The sequence below is a fragment of the Gorilla gorilla genome, chromosome 20 (genome assembly GCF_029281585.2).
Source record: "Gorilla gorilla gorilla isolate KB3781 chromosome 20, NHGRI_mGorGor1-v2.1_pri, whole genome shotgun sequence".
Classification (NCBI taxonomy): domain Eukaryota; kingdom Metazoa; phylum Chordata; class Mammalia; order Primates; family Hominidae; genus Gorilla; species Gorilla gorilla.
Genome location: NC_073244.2, coordinates 9,678,613 through 9,698,681, shown reverse-complemented (window position 1 = coordinate 9,698,681; position 20,069 = coordinate 9,678,613). Strand labels below are relative to the sequence as shown.

Here is a 20,069-nt window from a genome sequence, read left to right as displayed (position 1 = left end):
GTGCACCACCATGTCCGGCTAATTTTTGTATTTTTAGTAGAGATGAGGTTTCACCATGCTGGCCAGGCTGGTCTCGAACTCCTGACCTCATGTGATCTGCCCACCTCGGCCTCCCAAAGTGCTGGGATTACAGGCGTGAGCCACCACGGCTGGCCACTTAGTTCCATTTTCTGTCCCTGAACAAGGACCCATCTTCCTCTCTAGCCTCCCCCAAGGGACTAGGCAGCCTCCCGTGACTGTCAGCTCTCTGCCCATGGTCCCCTGCACACCTACCTGTTTTCCACTGGTGCCACCTCTGGCTTCTCTTCAGACCTGGGCAGCACAAACTCCGGCTGGGGCCTCGCGCTGTGGACAGAGAGAATGAGGTGACAAGGGTGACTAGCCCAGCCAGGCCAAGGGGCGGGCTCTTGGCTAGTACTGGCCTTTCTGGTTTTCCTGTCCCTGGGACCTGTTTTCCAAACCAGTGAGATGTTCCCTTCCCTGCCTTTGCTATTTGAGAAAACTTCTGGGACCAAGACTCTGTCTTATTTGCCTCTGTTTCCCTCAAAGCTGGCATTGGACCTGGCATGATAAAGGCTGTTTTTTTTTTTTTTTTGAGACAGGATCTTGCTTTGTTGCCCAGGCTGGAGTGCAATGGTACAATCATGGCTCACTGCAGCCTCAACTTCCTGGGCTCAAGCAGTCGTCCCGATTCAGTTTCCCTGCAAGTAGCTGAACTACAGGCGCATGCCACCACACCTGGCTAATTTTTTCTTTTTTTTTTTGAGACAGAGTCTTGCTCTGTCACCCACGCTGGAGTGCAGTGGCATGATCTCGGCTCACTGCAACCTCCGCCTCCCAGGTTCAAGTGATTCTCCTGGCTCAGCCTCCCAAGTAGCTGGGATTACAGGCACGCACCACCACGCCTGGCTAATTTTTGTATTTTTGGTAGAGACGGAGTTACGCCATGCCGCCCAGGCTGTTCTCCAACTCCTGACCTCACACAATCCTCCTGCCTCAGTGTCCCAAAGTGCTGGGATTACAGCCTCTCAAAGTGCTGGGTGAGCCACTGCGCCCGTCTTGACTTTTATGCTTTATGGAGCGTGAAGTCTGTGCTCAACCTTTTTTGCCAAGGGTGCCTCATCTTGCACAATAACCTCCAAGGTGGTTGTTAGCTTTTTATTTGCTTAATGTTACCTTGCAGCTCAATGCGGGAGCCAGTATTTGAACCCAGGTCTGAGTTTAAAGTCCTTGCCAGAAGGGCAGCGTCTTGAACCCTGCACAGGACAATGGTCCCTGCTGCCCGGAAGTCACCGGGTGGCCCTGAGAGTTCAGCTCAGCCCCCCGCTGCCCCGACCCAGCCCCAGCAGAAACCACTCTGCACACACCTCTCCCTCCTGGCCTTCAGTCTTTCCTCTTCATATCTGAAAGAAAGAAAAAGATGTCAGACACGACCTTCCTTTCCCCTGAGATATACTCTTTGGGGAAATCCCTTTCCTTTTCAAGCAGAGAAACAAGCTCTCTTTTTTCTTTCTTTTCTTCTTCTTCTTCTTTTTTTTTTTTGAGATGGAGTCTTGCACTGTCGCCCAAGCTGGAGTGCAGTGGTGCGATCTTGGCTCACTGCAACCTCCACCTCCCCGGTTTGAGTGATTCTGCTGCCTCAGCCTCCGGAGTAGCTGGGACTTACAGGCACCTGCTACCACGCCCAGCTAATTTTTTGTATTTTTAGTAGAGACGGGGTTTCACTATGTTGGTCTGGCTGGTCTCAAACTCCTGACCTCATGATCCACCCACCTCGGCCTCCCAAAGTGCTGGGATTACAGGCGCGAACCACCGTGCCCGGCCTCTTCTCTTTTTTTTAGACAGATTCTCATTCTGTCATAGCCCAGACTGGAGTGCAGTGGCATGAACTCACTTGTAGCCTCCAACTCCTGGGCTCAAGCGATCCTCTGGCCTCAGCCTCCCAAAGTGCTGGGATTACAGGCATGAGCCACCACACCTGGCCCATAGATGCATTTTTGATTATAAATGTTTATGTGTTGGCTGAGCACGGTGGCTCACGCCTATAATCCCAGAACTTTGGGAGGCTGAGGCGGGCAGATCACTGAGTTCAGGAGACTGAGACCATCCTGGCCAACATGGTGAAACCCTATCTCTACTAAAAATACAAAAATTAGCTGGGCGTGGTGGCAGGTGCCTGTAATCCCAGCTATTCGGGAGGCTGAGGCACGAGAATCCCTTGAACCTAGAAGCCGGAGGATATGGTGAGCCGAGATTGCGCCATTGCTTTCCAGCCTAGGCAACAGAGTGAGACTCTGTCTAAAAAAAAAAAAAACAGAAAAACCCCAACAAAACAACAACAACAAAAAACAGGCTGGGCGCGGTGGCTCACGCCTGTAATCCCAGCACTTTGGGAGGCTGAGGTGGGCAGATTGCCTGAGGTGGGGAGTTTGAGACCAGCCAGGCCAACATGGTGAAACCCCATCTCTACTAAAAATACAAAAAAATTATCTGGGTGTGGTGGTGGGCGCCTGTAGTCCCAGCTACTCGGGAGGCTGAGGCAGGAGAATTGCTTGAACCTGGGAGATGGAGCATGCAGTGAGCCAAGATAGCGCCACTGCACTCCAGCCTGGGTGACAGAGTGAGACTCCGTCTCAAAAAAGCAAAACAAAACAAAACAGTATGGTGGTTCCTCAAAAAAACAGAATTATCAGCAATTCCACTTGTGGGTATATACTCATTAGAATTGAAAGTAGGGTCTTACAGAGATATTTGTACATCTACGGTCATAGGTGAGTAGCATATACATAACATGACTATTCCCAACAGCCAAAAGGTGGAAACAACCCAATTGTCCATTGATGGACAAATGGATTAACAAAACGTGGTCCATTCACGCAATGGAATATTATTCAGCCATGAAAAGGAAGGCCATTCTGACACAGGCTACAACGTGGATGCACCTTGAGGACGTCACGCTCATTGAGAGACGTCAGACACAAAAGGACAAATCCCGTGTGGATCCATTCCTAGGAGGTCCCTAGAGTCGTCAGACTCCCAGACACAGAAAGTAGGATGGGTGCTGCCAGGGGTTGGGATGTGGAATGGGGAGTGAGTGTTTCATGGAGACAGAGTTTCAGTTTGGGAAGATGAGAGAATTCTGGAGAGGGCCGGGTGCGGTGGCTCATGCCTGTAATCAATCCCAGCACTTTGTGAGGCCGAGCCAGGCAGATCGACTGAGGTCAGGAGTTCAAGACCAGCCTGGCCAACATGGCAAAACTCCGTCTCTACTAAAAATACAAAAATTGGCCAGGCGTGGTGGCTCACGCCTGTAATCCCAGCACTTTGGGAGGCTAAGGCGGGTGGATCACCTGAGGTCGGGAGTTCAAGACCAGCCTGGGCAACAAGAGTTAAACTCCATCTCAAAAAAAAAAAAAATTAGCTGGGCATGGTGGCAGGTGCCTTAATCCCAGCTACGGGGGAGGCTGAGGCAGGAGAATCACTTGAACCCAGGAGGTGGAGGTTGCAGTGACCCGAGATCGTGCCACTGCACTCCAGTCTGGGCAACAGAGCAAGACTCCATCTCAAAAAAAAAAAAAAAAAAAAAAGGTCTGGAGAGGATGGTGGTGATGGCTGCACAAATACGCGAATGTGCTTTTAGAAATGGCTAAGATAGGCCGGGTGCAGTGGCTCACGCCTGTAATCCCAGCACTTTGGGAGGCCGAGGCCGGTAGATCATCTGAGGTCAGGGGTTTGAGACCAGCTTGACGAACATGGAGAAACCCTGTCTCTACTAAAAATACAAAAAAAAAAAAAAAAAAAAAATTAGCCAGGCATGGCGGCTCATGCCTGTAATCCCAGCTAGTTGGGAGGCTGAGGCAGGAGAATCGCTTGAACCCGGGAGGCGGAGGTTGTGGTGAGCCGAGATGGCGCCACTGCACTCCAGCCTGGGCAACAAGAGTGAAACTCCTTCTCAAAAAATAAATAAATAAGTAAATAAAATTAAAAAAGGAATGGCTAAGATGGCAAGTTCTATGTTACGTGTATTTTACCACAATAAAAAATGTATGTTTAAGGAGATTTTTGCAGCATGAACCTAGGGGAGGTGCGGATGATATGACATTCAGTGAAAAACAACAGGACTTGAAGCTGCCCATCCCTTCCCCAAGCTCCAGGGGGTCCCTGAGGGGCTCCAGGAAATAAAATGGGTGGGTTCTAGTTCCTCCCTTCCAAGTCTGCGTTTCCCCTCATTGCTGGCTCCTGGCAGCCAGGGGGACCCGGGGGGGGGTGTTGGGGGTGACAGGGTTTGACTGTATCTCCACCCAAATCTTTTTTTTTTTCTCTTGAGACGGAGTTTCACTCTTGTTGCCCAGGCTGGAGTGCAGTGGTGCGATCTCGGCTCACCACAACCTCTGCCTCCCGGGTTCAAGCGATTCTCCTGCCTCAGCCTCCTCAGTATCTGGGATTACAGGCATGCGCCACCACACCTGGCTAATTTTTGTATTTTTAGGAGAGACAGGGTTTCACCATCTTGGCCAGGCTAGTCGCGAACTCCTGACCTCAGGTGATCTGCCTGGCTCAGCCTCTCAAAATGCTGGGATTACAGTGCTGGGATTATAGGCGTGAGCCACCTTGCCTGGTCTCTTCACCCAAATCTCATCTTGAATTGTAGCTCCCATAATTCCCTCCTGTTGTGGGAGTGACCTGGTGGGAGGTCACTGAATCATGGGGGCAGGTCTTTCCTGTGCTATTCTCGCGACAGTGAGTAAGTCTCACGAGATCTGATGGTTTTATAAAGGGGAATTTGCCTGTACAAATTTCCTTCTCTTCTCTGCCGCCATGGGAGACGTGCCTTTTGCCTTCCACCATGATTGGGAGGTGTTGCCAGCCATATGGAATTGTGAGTCCGTTAGCCTTTTTTTTTTTTTTTTCTGCGATGGAGTCTCGCTCTGTGGCCCAGGCTGGAGTGCAGTGGCGCGATCTCAGCTCACTGCAAGCTCCGACTCCGGGGTTCACGCCATTCTCCTGCCTCAGCCTCCTGAGTAGCTGGGACTACAGGCTCCCGCCACCACGCCCGGCTAATTTTTTGTATTTTTAATAGAGACGGGGTTTCACCATGTTAGCCAGGATGGTCTCGATACCCTGACCTCGTGATCCGCCCACCTCAGCCTCCCAAAGTGCTGGGATTACAGGCAGGAGCCACCGTGCCTGGGCCCTTAAACCTCTTTTGTAAATTGCCCTGTCTCAGGTGTGTCTTTATCAGCAGCACGGGCGGGGTGGACTGTGGGGCCACTCACTGCAGGACGCAGTCTGGGATCTGGACGTGTTCCATAGGGATGAGTTGCTCCAGGTCTTCCAAGCTGTGCACGTACTGGATCTTGTTGATGAACTTGACGCTGGCGGGGGGAGAAGGAGGGAGAGGGCTGAAATGCAACCCATGGGGTGGGGGTTACCTAGGTCCAGACACAGCCATGGCGACAGGGATGCCCACAGGACCCCATCCGGGATGCCTACAGGACCCCACTCCAGGATGCCCCAGTGCAGACGACAACACCTCCCTCCCGCCCAATGACAGCCTTAATTCTCCTGCACCCCATGCATGGAGTGGAGACCCCGGGTCTGCGCCGAAGCCCTTGCAAACAGGGCCATGCACCTGACATGGGTCCCTGCAATGAGGATCTTGTTGGAAGGAAGTCAGGAGGTGGGGAGATTGTCTCAGGCTCTACAGGCTGTTTTCCCATCATCTCTAAAAGTTGCTTGTCTGTGTTAATTTTTCCCAGGGATGCTTTCTCTCCATGTCACCGCACAGGACGGCACAGCCAACACTCAGCTGGGCACAAGAAGGGGGCACACGGGGCTGCCCATTGATTCTCTGTTATTGTTATTTTTTGACACAGAGTCTTGCTCTGTCACCCAGGCTGGAGTGCAGTGGTGTGATCTCGGCTCACTGCCACCTCCGCCTCCCCGGTTCAAGCGATTTTCCCTGCCTCAGCCTCCCGAGTAGCTGGGACTACAGGCATGCACCACCACTCTCGGCTAATTTTGTATTTTTAATGGAGATGGGGTTTCATCATGTTGGCCAGGCTAGTCTCCAACTCCTGACCTCATGTGATTTGCCTGCCTCTAACTCCCAAAGTGCTGGGATTACAGTCATGAGCTACCCCGCCTGGCCCAATTCTCCGTTTTTCAGGGATGAATGTTTCTTTCCCTTCCAACCCTGAATTCTGGCCATCTGATACCATGTGGTATTTCATCACCAGCACGTCGTGGTATTTTTTTTTTTTTTTTTTAGAGACAGAGTTTCACTCTGTCACCCGGGCTGGAGTGCAGTGGTGTAATCATGGCTCACTACAGCCTCGACCTCCTGGGCTCAAGTGATCCTCCTCCCTCAGCCTCTGAGTAGCTGGGATCACAGGTGCGCGCCACCAGGCCTGGCTAATTAAAAAAAAATTTTTTTTTGTAGAGATGGAGGTCTTGCTATGTTGCCCAGACTGGTCTTCAACTCCTGGCCTCAAGCGATCCTCCTGCCTCGGTCTCCCAAAGTGCTGGGATTACAAGCCTGAGTCACCACACCTGGCCGTATTTACAAAAAATTTTTTTTCACTTTGGGAGGCCAAGGCAGGCGGATCACGAGGTCAGGAGATCGAGACCATCCTGGCTAACACGATGAAACCCCATCTCTACTAAAAATACAAAAAGTTAGCTGGGCCTGGTGGTGGGCGCCTGTAGTCCCAGCTGCTCGGGAGGCTGAGGCAGAATGGCGTGAACCCGGGAGGCGGAGCTTGCAGTGAGCTGAGATCGCGCCACTGCACTCCAGCCTGGGCGACAGAGTGAGACTCCGTCTCAAAAAAAAAAAAAAAAAATTTTTTTTTTGTAGAGACAGGGTCTCGCTATGTCACCCAGGCTGGTCTCGAACTCCCAGGCTCAAGCGATTGTCTCATCTCGACCTTCCAAAGTGTTGGGATTACAGGTGTGAGCCATGGCGCCCGGTGAAGAGTGACAGAATTATTGGGTTCGTGCAAGAGTGATTGCAGTTTTTGTAATGAAAATATGGCAAGAACCTCAATTATTTTTGCACCATCCTAATATCTACATTAAAGGCAAAGGTAGTCTATGTTACTGAATTCTGGAATATAGAGGAGCAAATGCAATTATCTTAGACTCAAATGCGTGTTTACCATTTTGCCTGTTGATTCATTATTAGCTAAAATGATCCATAATTAGTGTATTCCTCATCTCATTTCGCTAATATGCAAATAAGCCCCTTCAGGGTACTTAGCAGTCCTTGAAAACAGCATGTTTAAAGAGTCTTCCTTGAAAATCGGGCCTTCTGTGAATGTGTCCTGTTGTTCAAGGGAAAGTGAAGCCCTCGTCTCTTTCACTCATCCCAGATTTGTAACTGGGAACGTGAACATTAGGAATCTTTATTCAATTCAATGTTTTGCATTAGATTAAATTAAATTTGCATGACATTTTATTGGATTGAATAGGGCATTTAACATGCCTAATTTTATTTCACTTGATCTGTTTTACTATATGTTTAATATAGTAACTATATATGATATACGTTATAGAATATATGTAGTTTTAAATTTTAAATTTGTTATTAGTTGTATTATTTATTTATACATACATATATATATATTTTATTTTTAGAGACAGGGTTGTTTTGCTCTGTCTCCCAGGCTGGAGTGCAGTGGAGTGATCATAGCTCACTGCAGCCTCTACCTCCTGGGCTCAAGTGATCCTCCTGCCTCAGCCTCCTGAGTAGCTGGGACTACAGGCATGTGATGCCATGCATGACTGATTTTCTTTTGAGACAGGGTCTCACTCTGTCATCCAGGCTGGAGTACAGTGGCTCGATCACAGCTCATTGCAGCCTTGATCTCCTGGGCTCAAGCCGTCCTCCCACGTGAGCCTCCCAAGTAGCTGAAACTACAGGTGTGTACCACCACGTCCTGCTAATTTTTGTATTTTTTGTAGAGATGGGGGTTTTGCTATGTTGCTCAGGCTGGCCTCAAACGATCCTCCCACCTCAGCCTTCTGAGTAGCTGGGATTACAGGTGTCAGCCACTGTGCCTGGCTGTGTGCCATTTAAAACTGTTTAAAGCAATAATATGTATTCATCATAGAGAAGCTGGAACATGCACATCAAACACACACATGGATGCACACACGGATGCACACACGCACACACGTGCACACACATATGCACACACAAATGCATGCATATACACACACACACACGCACACTCAGGCCACTGGACTCGGGTTGCAGCCTCCCCGTCTCACCTGATGAAAGGGCGAGAGATGGCCAGCACAGTCCGAATGAACCACGAGGGGTGGACGATGATCAAGGACTTCAGGTTTTTCCGCAACCTGTGTGGGGCCGCAAAGGAAGCAAGATGGGCTCCTGGGGCGAGCCCTGGAGAGGGAGGAGCTGGGTGGGACGGGAGAGCCACAAGCAAGCATTCGTCACTCTGCTCATTCCACATGTGGTCTCCAGGTACCTGTCAAATCCCTGCCCCCATCCAAGACATGGGGGTCCTATGGTGGGATAAAGACACACCCTTTGAGTCCCTAAGACCCTCAGGTGGATGAGGTAGGTAGAGACCCCATGGTGCAGAGCAGGTGAACCAGGTTGGTAGTTATTTGAGCAGCCAAGATTGTATTTTCACCACCTAATGCCCTAGGAGGGACCAGTCTGTCCTTGGAGCCTCCCTCCACTAACCTGGGTGCAAGGATGGATTGGCTGGCTCAATTTTAATGTCACTCTGAGGCTATTTACAATAACTCAGGGCTGGAAGCAACCCATGTCCATCAAGAGATGAATGGAATGGACAAACCAAATGTGGTATGTCCATACAGTGGAATATTATGCAGCCATGAAAAGGAAGGAGGCTCTGACACAGGCTACGATGTGGATGCACCCTGAGGACATCACACTCGGTGAGGAAAGCCAGACACAAAAGGACAAATCCGGTGTGATTCCAGTCCTAGGAGGTCCCTAGAGTCATCAGATTTACAGACACAGAAAGTAGGATGGGGGGTGCCGGAGCCTGGGGAGAAGGAATAGGGAGTGAGTGTTTCATGGGGACAGAGTCTCGCTCTGTTGCCCAGGCTGGAGTGCAGTGGCATGATCTCGGCTCACTGCAACCTCCACCTCCTGGGTTCAAGTGATTCTCCTGCCTCAGCTTCCCAAGTAGCTGGGACTACAGGCATGCGCCACCACGCCCAGCTAATTTTTGAATTTTTTTAGTAGAGATGGGGTTTCACTATATGTTGGCCGGGCTGGTCTTGAACTCCTGACCTCAGGTGATCCACCCACCTTGGCCTCCCAAAGTGCTGGGATTAGAGGTGTGAGCCCCCTTGCCTGACCTAAAAGTTTTTCTGTAGAGACAGGGTCTTGCTGCTTTGCCCAGGCTGGTCTCAAACTCCTGGGCTCAAGGGACCTTCCCACCTCAGCCTCCTGAAGTAATGGGATTCCAGGTGTGAGCCACCATGTCCGGCCCCCTGTGTGATTTTCATGCCCCCACTGTGCTTCCTGAGGCATCCCCACCTCACCTCCGGTCGATCATCTGGTAGCATTTCTTCAGCCAGCCGATTCCAGGCATCCTCCGCCGGGGCGTGGCACCGTTCAGGTACACGATCATGTAGTCCTCAGCCACCAGGAGCTCTAAGCTGCTGATGACATACCTGCTCACGGGGCACAGAAGGCAGGGACCCAACATGGAGGGGTCCAGGGTCAGGACACCTGCGGTGCCCACCCTGCCTGCCTCCACTCCTGCCCCTGGCTGCGTCAGCCCCACCGGTCCAGGTGTTGTCTGCTGTCCTGGCGGACTGCAGGGTGGGCGAGGACGTGGATGATCCCAGCACACTCCACATGAGTGTCAGCGGGCATCCTCATAGGGCAGTTACTCTTTTATTGAGTCGTCTTTTTTTTTTTGAGACGGAATCTCGCTCTGTCACCCAGGCTGCAGTGCAGTGGCGCGATCTCGGCTCGCTGCAAGCTCCGCCTCCCGGGTTCACGCCATTCTCCCGCCTCAGCCTCCCGAGTAGCTGGGACTACAGGCGCCCACCACCACGCCCAGCTAAATTTTTGTATTTTTAGTAGAGACGGGGTTTCACTGTGTTAGCCAGGATGGTCTCGATCTCCTGACCTCGTGATCCGCCCGCCTCGGCCTCCCAAAGTGCTGGGATTACAGGCGTGAGCCACTGCGCCCGGCTAGTCTTGTTTTTTTTTTTTGAGATGGAGTTTCGTTCTTGTTGCCCAGGCCGGAGTGCAGTGGAGCGATCTTGGCTTACTGCAACCTCCGCCTCCTGGGTTCAAGCGATTCTCCTGCCACGGCCTCCCTAGTAGCTGGGATTACAGGCGCCTGCCACCGAGCCCAGCTAAGTTGTAGTTTTAGTAAAGGCAGGATTTCACTATGTTGGCCAGGCTGGTCTCTAGGCCTTGCTTTTTTTTTTTTTTTTTTTTTTGAGACAGGGTCTCACTCTGTCACCCAGGCTGGAGTGCAGTGGTGCCATCTCAGAGGGGGAAGAGGACGAGGAAGGGGAAGAGGATGGGGAGGAGGAGGATGGGGAGGGGGAGGAGAGGGAAGCAGAGGAAGACGAGGGAAGGAGGAGAAGGAGGAGGAAGGGAGGAGAAAGGGGAGGAAGAGGAGAAGGAAGAGGAGGGGGAGGAAGAGAGGGAAGGGGAAGAGGGGGAGGAGGAGAGGGAGGGGGAGGAGAAAGGGGAGGAGGAGAGGGAGGGGGAGGAGGGGGAGGAGGAGGGGGAGGAGGAGGGGGAGGAGAAGGAGGAGAAGAAAGGGGAAGGGGGAGGAAGAAGGGGAGGGGGAGGAGGACGGGGAGGAGAACAGGATGGCCCAGAGGGAAGGCCACTGTGAGCCTCAGGGCCCGCAGGGACTCAGATCAAGGTCTGTGGCCGCCACACCCTTCCCTGGTGTCAGGCAGGCTTCCTAGGGCCACAATGCAATCCATGCAGCCTCGTGCCCCTGTGGCCAGGGAGGCATCAGAGCTGGCCCGAGGCTGCTCGCCGCGGGCGGGGACTCACAGGAAGAGGTTCTCCATGATGTAGTGGTAGTCGGGGAGGCTGCTGTCTGGAAGGAAGCAGGCTGCGAAGACGATGATGGCGTTGAGGCCTTCGCCGTAGTACCCTGAGGAGAGGCAGCCAATCGGCAACGTCAGAGTCCTCTCCCAGCCCTGAGCTGCCTCCCGCGCACCACCCACCACGTCCCGGTGCCCACACGCTCGGGAGGGCATGGCTCCGAGCCACAGCAGCCAGCGACCCCTTAGCCAGTCTCTGCCTTCGCTGGGGAGTGACAGCGACCATCAGGGGCCCCCAGTGCGCCTGCCTGACCATGCACGCCTTGCCCACAGTCCGTCCACCCCAAGCGAGTTGACGGCTTAACATCCCCGTACATCAGAGAGGGGCACTGACGAACCCCCTGTTGCCCAGTGGGCCGGGCTGGAGCCCCAAGGGGGCACGGAGGGGCGGGTCTCACCTCCGTGGGTGACCACTTTCATGTAAGGCCGGATCATGTGCAGGTCTATACGGTGCTCTTGCTCCCCGATGATCACTGTCCGCCACAGGCGCCCGTTGGCGGCACTGCCGTCCTCCGTCGTGCCGTCCCCAAATAGATCCGCGCTGTCCCCGGGCATGTTCTTGGCGGTGGCCACGGGGGTGTCGTCTAGAAGCAGGTGGCGGAGAGTTGCATGGACGCCAGAGTCCAGATATCTCCCGCCCTCCTGCTCAGCCTTCCTTCCCCTTCTCCCGCCTCCCTTGCTGCCGGGACCCACAAGTCCTTCGCTTCTCCCCACCTGGCTGCCCTGCTGACCCATTTTCCTCTCTTACTCCCTTTTCAAGGCCTGGCTCAAATGCCACCTCCTCCAGGAAGCCTTTCTGGACATTCCCTTTGCTGGCCTCCCAGGGCACTGTGTTGGTTAAGGACCCATGTCCTGGAGCTTCTCAGAGCTGGTGAATGCATCTGCTTCATCAAACCATGAGGATACTCGGGGCATGCATGCTTGGTTTTTACTCTCCCAGGAGCCTGGCACACAGAGAGCAGTCCTCCTGCCTCAGCCTCCCAGATACGTGGGACTACAGTTGTGCACCACCACACCCAGCTAATTTTTATATTTTTGTAGAGATGGGGTTTCAATATGTTGCCCAGGCAACTCCTGGCCTTAAGTGATCCTCCTACCCTGGCCTCCCGAAGCTCTGGGATTACAGGAATGAGCCACTACATTGTCCTTAATTTTTTTTCTTTTTTCTTTTTCTTTTTTTTGAGAGAGTCTCGTTCCATTGCCCAGGCTGGAGTGGAGTGGCGCGATCTCTGCTCACTGCAGCCTCTGCCTCCAGAGTTCAAGCGATTCTCCTGCCTCAGCCTCCTGAGTAGCTGGGACTACCCACGCCACCACGCCCGGCTAATTTCTGTATTTTTAGTAGAGATGGAGCTTCACCATGTTGGCCAGGCTGGTCTCAAACTCCTGACCTCAGGTGATCTGCCCACCTCAGCCTCCCAAAGTGCTGGGATTACAGGTGTGAGCCACTGCGCCTGGCCTTTCGCGGCCTGTCTTTCTGATGATCTGTGTGTGCAGGTAGGGACCAGGACCATCTCTTCTTATCATAGCCCTGCCATATACCCCACGCCTGAATCAGGACTTGCCCTGGAGTAAATGGTCAAAAAGTATTTGTTGCATACATCGAAGGCAGTTTGTTGGGATCTTGGTCGCCTTTGAGATTCTGATGAAAGCCATGTTCTGCAGAAAAATTCACAAGCCCACAAGAAAAATATGCATCAAATTGCAGGGGCAGGCTGGGCGCCGTGGCTCACACCTGTGATCCCAGCACTCTGGGAGGCCGAGGTGGGTGTATCACTTGAAGTCAGGAGTTTGAGACCAGCCTGGGCAACATGGGAAAACCCCATCTCTACTAAAAATATAAACATCAGCTGGAAGTGGTAGTGCATGCCTGTAATCCCAGCTACTAGGGAGGCTGAGGCAAAAGAATCGCTTGAACCCGGGAGGTGGAGGATGCAGTGAGCTGAGATCACACCACTGCACTCCAGCCTGGGCGACAGAGTGAGACTCCGTCTCAAAAAAAAAAAAATAAAAACAGTCGCAGGAGTGGATGGACCCTCCTCCTGGCACCCCTCCTATTCTGCTATCGAACAATAGAACTTATTCCTTCTGTCTAACTGTATGTTGGTACCCATTCACCAACCTCTCTCTCTCTCTTTTTTTTTTTTTTTGAGACGGAGTCTCGCTCTGTCACCCAGGCTGGAGTACAGTGGCGCAATCTCGGCTCACTGCAAGCTTGGCCTCCCGGGTTCACACCGTTCTCCTGCCTCAGCCTCCTGAGTAGCTGGGACTTCAGGTGCCCGCCACCATGCCTGGCTAATTTTTTGTATTTTAGTAGAGACGGGGTTTCACTGTGTCAGCCAGGATGGTCTCGATCTCCTGACCTCGTGATCTGCCCGCCTTGGCCTCCCAAAGTGCTAGGATTACAGGCATGAGCCACTGCGCCCGGCCACCTCTCTCTTTTTAAAAAATTTTATTTTTGAGACAGGGTCTCACTCTGTTGTCCAGGCTGGAGTGCAGTAGCATGATCACGTCTCACTGCAGTCTTGATCTCCTGGGTTTAAGGCTAGGCAGCTTAGACCCCCTGCCTCACTTGTGACTCTCTGAGCCTATGGGAATCCAGAGACGGAAAGGTGGGGTGGGGGGGGGGGGGTGGGCTCCAGCAGGCCCCAGAGAGACCCCGAACTTTACCTTCCCACTCCAGTTCGTTGCCATTCCCCAGGAACTCCAGCGAGTCGGTTTCATCGGGGGTCTCAATGTCATCCACGTTAATATCCAGGTCATCAGGGGTATCCAAGAAGTCATCGGACAGCAGGGACCCCTCACTCTGATCCAGAGAAATGTTGATCTCTGGGGCCACCAGCGTCTTCCTCTTACGATGCACTCCGTTGAAATTTAGCGTGTTGGGAGGAGCTGCAGGGAAATGAGAAAAATGGAAAACATCTTTGCTTTCTCTCTTTTACCTTCTCCCCATTTTCCTACCTGGTGGAAGCTGTTTCATCATGCAGGAATGGGAAGAGAGGGTGGGCTCCCTTCTGTGTCCATGCCATTGGCGGGGGTGGGCAGAATTAAACAGACATCATCCTGACAGGGGTGAATGTTATAACCTCTGTCCTGTGGGCAAGCCTCAGAGATTAAGGGGATGGATGCTTGGACATTGGGCAGACATGAGTTCAAAGCCTGACTTTGGGCCGGGTGCAGTGGCTCACGCCTGTAATCCCAGCACTTTGGAGGCCGAGGCGGGCAGATCACCTGAAGTCAGGAGTTCGAGACCAGCCTGGCCAACATGGCGAAACCCCATCTCTACTAAAAATATAAAAATTAGCCGGGCATGGTGGTGGCGCCTGTAATCTCAGCTGCTTGGGAGTCTGAGGCAGGAGAATCACTTGAGCCCAGGAGGCGGAGGTTACAGTGAGCCAAGATCGTACCATTGCACTCCAGCCTGGGTGACAGAGTGAAACTCTATCTCAAAAATAAATAAATAAATAAATAAAGGAGAAGAGACATATCTCTTGTGCAGACAAATTGTGAAAGCAGCCCATCTTCTTCTAGGCTTTTTCTGACTCTCACCCTCCTGTCTCCACTCATGAGGATCCTGTAAGGACGTCAGGCCACCTGGATAATATAGGATCCAGGATAGTCTCCTATTTTAATCAGAGTGCTCCAGGGAAACAAATCCAATACGATGTGTGCGTGTGTGTGTGTGTGTGTATATACATATTTTTTTCCTATATATATGGGAAAAAAAGAGAGAGGGAGAAATTTATTTTAAGGAATTAGCTCGTGTGATCACAGAGACTGACAAGTCCTCAATCGGCAGGGCAGGCCAGCAGGCGGGACACCTAGGGAAGAGTTGATGTTGCAAAACCGTCCGCAGGCAGAATTGTCTCTGCCTGGGGGAACCTCAGTCTGTTTCTCTTAAAACCTTCAACTGATTAGATGAGGCCCACCCACATCACAGACGGCTGCCTGCTTTAATCCAAAGTCTGCTAATTTATTTTGTTTTATTTATTTGTTTATTTATGTATTTATTTTTTTGAGATGGAGTCTCACTCCGTTACCCAGGCTGGAGTACAATGGTATGATCTCAGCTCACTGCAACCTCCGCCTCCCAGGTTCATGTGATTCTCCCACCTCAGCCTCCCAAGTAGCTGGGATTACAGGCATGCGCCACCAAGCCCGACTAATCTTTTTTTGTTTTGTTTTGTTTAGACAGAGTCTCGCCTTGTCACCCAGGCTGGAGTGCAATGGCACAATCTCAGCTCGCTGCAACCTCTGTCTCCTGGGTTCAAGCGATCCTCATGCCTCAGCCTCCCGAGTGACTGGGATTACAGGCAAGTGCCACAATGCCCGGCTAATTTTTTTTTTTTTTTTGTATCTTTAGTAGAGACGGGGCTTCACCATGTTGGCCAGGTTGGTCTCAAACTCCTGACCTCGTGATCTGCCCGCCTCGGCCTCCCAAAGTGCTGGGATTACAGGCGTGAGCCACTGCGACCTGCCTTTTTTTTTTTTCTTTTTAAATAGAGACAGGCGGCTGGGTGCAGTGGCTCATGCCCGTAATCCCAACACTTTGGGAGGCCAAGGTGGGAAGATGGCTTGAGCCCAGGAGTTCAAGAGCAGCCTGGGCAACATAGTGAGACACCATCTCTACAAAAAACTACAAAAATTAACCAGCCGTGGTGGTGTGCACCTGTAGTCCCAGCTACTCAGGAGGCTGAGGCAGGAGGATCTCTTGAGCCCAGGAGGTTGAGGCTGCAGTGAGCCATGATCACACTACTGCACTCCAGCCTGGGCGATAGAGTGAGGCTCTGTCTCCAAAAAAATTTTGTTTGGCCCTCACAGGTTTATTTTCCATATTCTGCTTAACTGAATGTCGTTAAGTGGGGCTGGCTGCCAGATCCTCCCCAGACCCCACCTCTCCCCACGGTGCCAACCTGGGCCCTTTCCCTGCCTCCGGAGGCACGTTGCAATTGCCAGGTTACGGCTAAAACTCTCCTCTGGCCGCCCAGGACTCCCGTCCCCGGGATCTGGGGCTTCAGAGCCTGATATATTATGATTTTTTTCCTCTGCTGAAGAAAAAACATGCCAGGCGTGGTGGCTTACGCCCGTAATCCCAGCACTTTGGGAGGCTGAGGCAAGAAGATGGCTTGAGCCCAGGAGTTCAAGAGCAGCCTGGGCAACATAGCTAGATCCCATTTCTACAAAAACTACCAAAATTAGCTAGCCATGGTGGTGTGCACCTGTAGTCCCAGCTACTCAGAAGGCTGAGGCAGGAGGATCTCTTGAGCCCTGGAGGTTGAGGCTGCAGTGAGCCATGATCACGCCACTGCACTCCAGCCTGGATGACAGAGTGTGACCCGGTCTCCCAAAAAATGGATATATTTGGGTCCAATATAATGTATTACACATTAAAATGTATATGTTTAGAGCTCCAGATAGCAGAGCCTCCCAGTGCACCCTTGGCTGTGCTGACTTTGTGCCTCCAGGGCATTTGGCATCACCTCATTTAATCCTTACATGCCCCCTCTGCGAGAAGCTCGCTACCTACATTTAGTAGATGAGGCTTTGGAGGCACAGAGAGGCTGAGTGACTAGCACAGGGACACACAGCAACACAGCGTGCTGGCTTCATGACAGTGCCATCATCCACTGTGTCTCTCACCCACCACGGCCACTTCCACCATAGACCCCAGGACAGAACATTCTACCCACGGTGTGTGGCCTCTGACATTTCTACAGTTACAGCCCCAGGCAGGGCTGAAACCCGGAAACACTGAGCCTGTTTCCGCCCTTCTGTGGACATGGAAACTTACAGGATGTGTCTTCCACCGGGCTGCCAAGCAGTTCCACCCCCGTCTCTTCTGGGAGTGGCCTGCGGACCCATCCAGGAACAGGCATCAGTCGCCGGGCACCAGAGATTCAGGCAGAGGACAGTGGAGTGGCCCAGACAGGTCCAGCCAGGCGAGTCAGACAAGAACAAAAGCAAAACACATTTAGTTCTGGAGAATCACTGGACCTAAATATATACATTTTTTTGGAGACAGAGCCTCACTGTATCTCCCAGGCTGGAGTGCAGTAGCGTGATCATGGCTCACTGCAGCCTCAACCTCCTGGGCTCAAGAGATCCTCCCGCCTCAGCCTCCTGAGTAGCTGGGACTACAGGTGCACACCACCACGGCTGGCTAATTTTTGTAGTTTTTTGGTTTTTTGTAGAGATGGGGTCTCGCTATGTTGCCCAGGTTGCTCTTGAACTCCTGGGCTCAAGCCATCTTCCCACCTCAGCCTCCCAAAGTGTTGGGATTACGGGCGTGAGCCACCACAAGCGCATGTTTTTTCTTTTTCTTTTATTTTTTTCTTTTGAGACAGAGTCTCACTCTGTCGCCCAGGCTGGATGGAGTACAGTGGCACGATCTCGGCTCACTGCAACCTCCGTCTCCCAGGTTCAAGCAATTCTTCTGCCTCAGCCTCCTAAGTAACTGGGACTACAGGTGCCCGCTACCATGCCCGGCTAATTTTTGTATTTTTATTAGAGACGGGGTTTCACCATATTGGCCAGGCTGGTCTGGAACTCCTGACCTTGTGATCTGCCCACCTCGGCCTCTCAAAGTGCTGGGATTACAGGCATGAGCCACCGCGCCTGCCCAGCATGTTTTTTTCTTTGGCAGAGGAAGGAAATTATAATGCATCACATCTGAAGGGCTTCTTTTAGATCATCAAATTAATATTAAGCCTTTTGGAGATTTTTGCACGGCTTGAGGAGAGTGAAGGTTTTTCCCCAGCATCACATGACTTCAAAAACTTTGAAGTAAGTTAATAAGTTGAATTCTCTCTAGGGCGACCCTGCGGGATTTGGTCTCTGATGAGTTGTTGACTCTCAAATGCAGCAAAAAGTATTAAAAATAAATAAATAGATAAAAACCCCCACAAAAACCTGAGTCAACCAGAAGAGATCTCTATGTCAATGCTGGAACAGTTTGTGCAACCAAATAAATAATGAAATATTGAATTATAACCCAAGCTGTAAAATAAATGTCTATGAGTCCATACGGATATAAATAAGTCACTGAACAAATAAACAGGAGAGAAGAGACACATTTCTTGTGCAGAAGAATTGGAAATAGTTTATGTACAGGTCTGCCCTCAAGAAGATGAAGGATAGGCCGGGTGCGGTGGCTCACGCCTGTAATCCCAGCACTTTGGGAGGCCAAGACGTGCGGATCACGAGGTCAGGAGATCGAGACCATCCTGGCTAACATGGTGAAACCCCGTCTCTACTAAAAATACAAAAAAAATAGCGGGGCGTGGTGGCAGGTGCCTGTAGTCCCAGCTACTCGGGAGGCTGAGGCAGGAGAATGGCGTGAACCCGGGAGGCGGAGCTTGCAGTGAGCCGAGATCGCGCCACTGCACTCCAGCCTGGGCCACAGTGCGAGACTCTGTCTCAAAAAAAAAAAAAAAAAAAAAAAAGAAGATGAAGGATAACTCTCTGTAGGCTGTGTATAGTGATGTCATTCCAAAAAATACAGGATGGGCTGGGCGCAGCAGCTCACGCCTGTAATCCCAGTACTTTGGGAGGCTGAGGCAGGAGGATCACTTGAGCTCAGGAATTCGAGACCAGCCTGGACAACATGGTGAAACGCCATCTCTACTAAAAATACAAAAATTAGGCAGGCATGGTGGAGGGCACCTGTAATCCCAGCTATCAGGAGGCTGAGGCAGGAGAATCGCTTGAACCCGGGAGGCAGAGGTTGCAGTGAGCCGAGATCGTGCCACTGCTGTCCAGCCTGGGTGACAGAGTGAGACTCCGTCTCAAAACAAACAAACAAACAAAACTATCAAGGGCATCAAAACAAGAAAGATAGGGAGACTGCTACAGTCCAGAGGAGTGTCAGGAGATGTGATAACTAAATGTCATCTGGGATCCTGGATGGGGTTGTGGGGCAGAAGGAAAAGGACATTAGGCCAGCCTGGGCAACATGGCGTAACTCTGTCTCTACAAAAAATACAAAGATTAGCTGGACGTGGTGGCGCCTGTAGTCCCAGCTACTCTGGAGGCTGAGGTGGGAGGACTGTTTGAGCCTGGGAGGTGGAGGCTGCAATGAGGTATGATGGCACCACTGCACTCCAGCCTGGATGACAGAGTGAGACCCTGTCTCTTAAAAAAAAAAAAAAAAAAAAGAGAGAAAAGAAAAAAAAAAGAGGACATTAGGAAAAACTGAAAATCTAAAAAAGCATGGACTTTGGTAACTAATAACCAACATTGATCAATATTGTTATTGATCAATGTTGTTTATCAATAACCAATAGTATCAATATTGATTCATCAATTGTGACAAATATAAAATATACACAGCTAATATAAGATGTTAATTATGGGAGAAACTAGGTGCCCAGTCTACAGGAATTCTCTGTACTAACTTTGCAACTTTTTCTTTTTTTTTTGAGACAGAAATGCTGGGATTACAGCATGAGCCACCGCACCCGGCCCCGGATCACTTCTTGAAGCCGCAGCCCGTGCTGCCCGAGTTTGACCCAGGAGCTCTGTCTCCTTGGCTACCCTGGGAAATATTCCATTCCGGGCAGAACATTTTGCACGGGGCTGCCAGAGGTCCTAGCGGCAGGGCGTGCTGACTCAGGAAAGCCAGGCTACAGCTTAACTCGTCTCTGTAACTCAGCATTCCTGGCTCAGCTGCAAGGCAAGCTGTTTAGATGGAAGAGCGGTGGAATGCATGTTCCTTTCCTTTAAAAAAATGATTTATTGGCCGGGCGTGGTGGCTCCTGCCTGTAATCCTGGCACTTAGGGAGGCCGAGGCGGGCGGATCACCTGAGGTCAGGAGTTCAAGACTAGCCTGGCCAAAATGGTGAAACCCAGTCTCTACTAAAAAATACAAAAATTATCTGGGCGTGGTGGTGCGTGCTTGCAGTCTCAGCTACTGGGGAGGCTGAGGCAGGAGAATCACTTGAACCCTGGAGGCGGAGGTTGCGGTGAGCCGAGATCGTGCCATTGCACTC

General features: G+C 51.5%; 1 protein-coding gene across 1 annotated transcript in view; it reads right to left on the bottom strand.

Annotated features, from left to right (window-relative positions):
- ATCAY (ATCAY kinesin light chain interacting caytaxin) overlaps positions 1 to 20,069 on the bottom strand; it is a 47,724-nt gene that overhangs the window by 8,927 nt on the left and 18,728 nt on the right. The window contains exons 3-11 of the mRNA XM_055371272.2: positions 16,874 to 16,932; positions 13,753 to 13,974; positions 11,484 to 11,669; positions 11,033 to 11,135; positions 9,544 to 9,675; positions 8,272 to 8,358; positions 5,277 to 5,375; positions 1,368 to 1,403; positions 274 to 345 (exon numbers count right to left, since the gene is read on the bottom strand). Coding sequence (XP_055227247.1) covers positions 274 to 345; positions 1,368 to 1,403; positions 5,277 to 5,375; positions 8,272 to 8,358; positions 9,544 to 9,675; positions 11,033 to 11,135; positions 11,484 to 11,669; positions 13,753 to 13,974; positions 16,874 to 16,932 — 996 coding nt within the window. The remainder of the gene's footprint in view (positions 1 to 273; positions 346 to 1,367; positions 1,404 to 5,276; positions 5,376 to 8,271; positions 8,359 to 9,543; positions 9,676 to 11,032; positions 11,136 to 11,483; positions 11,670 to 13,752; positions 13,975 to 16,873; positions 16,933 to 20,069) is intronic.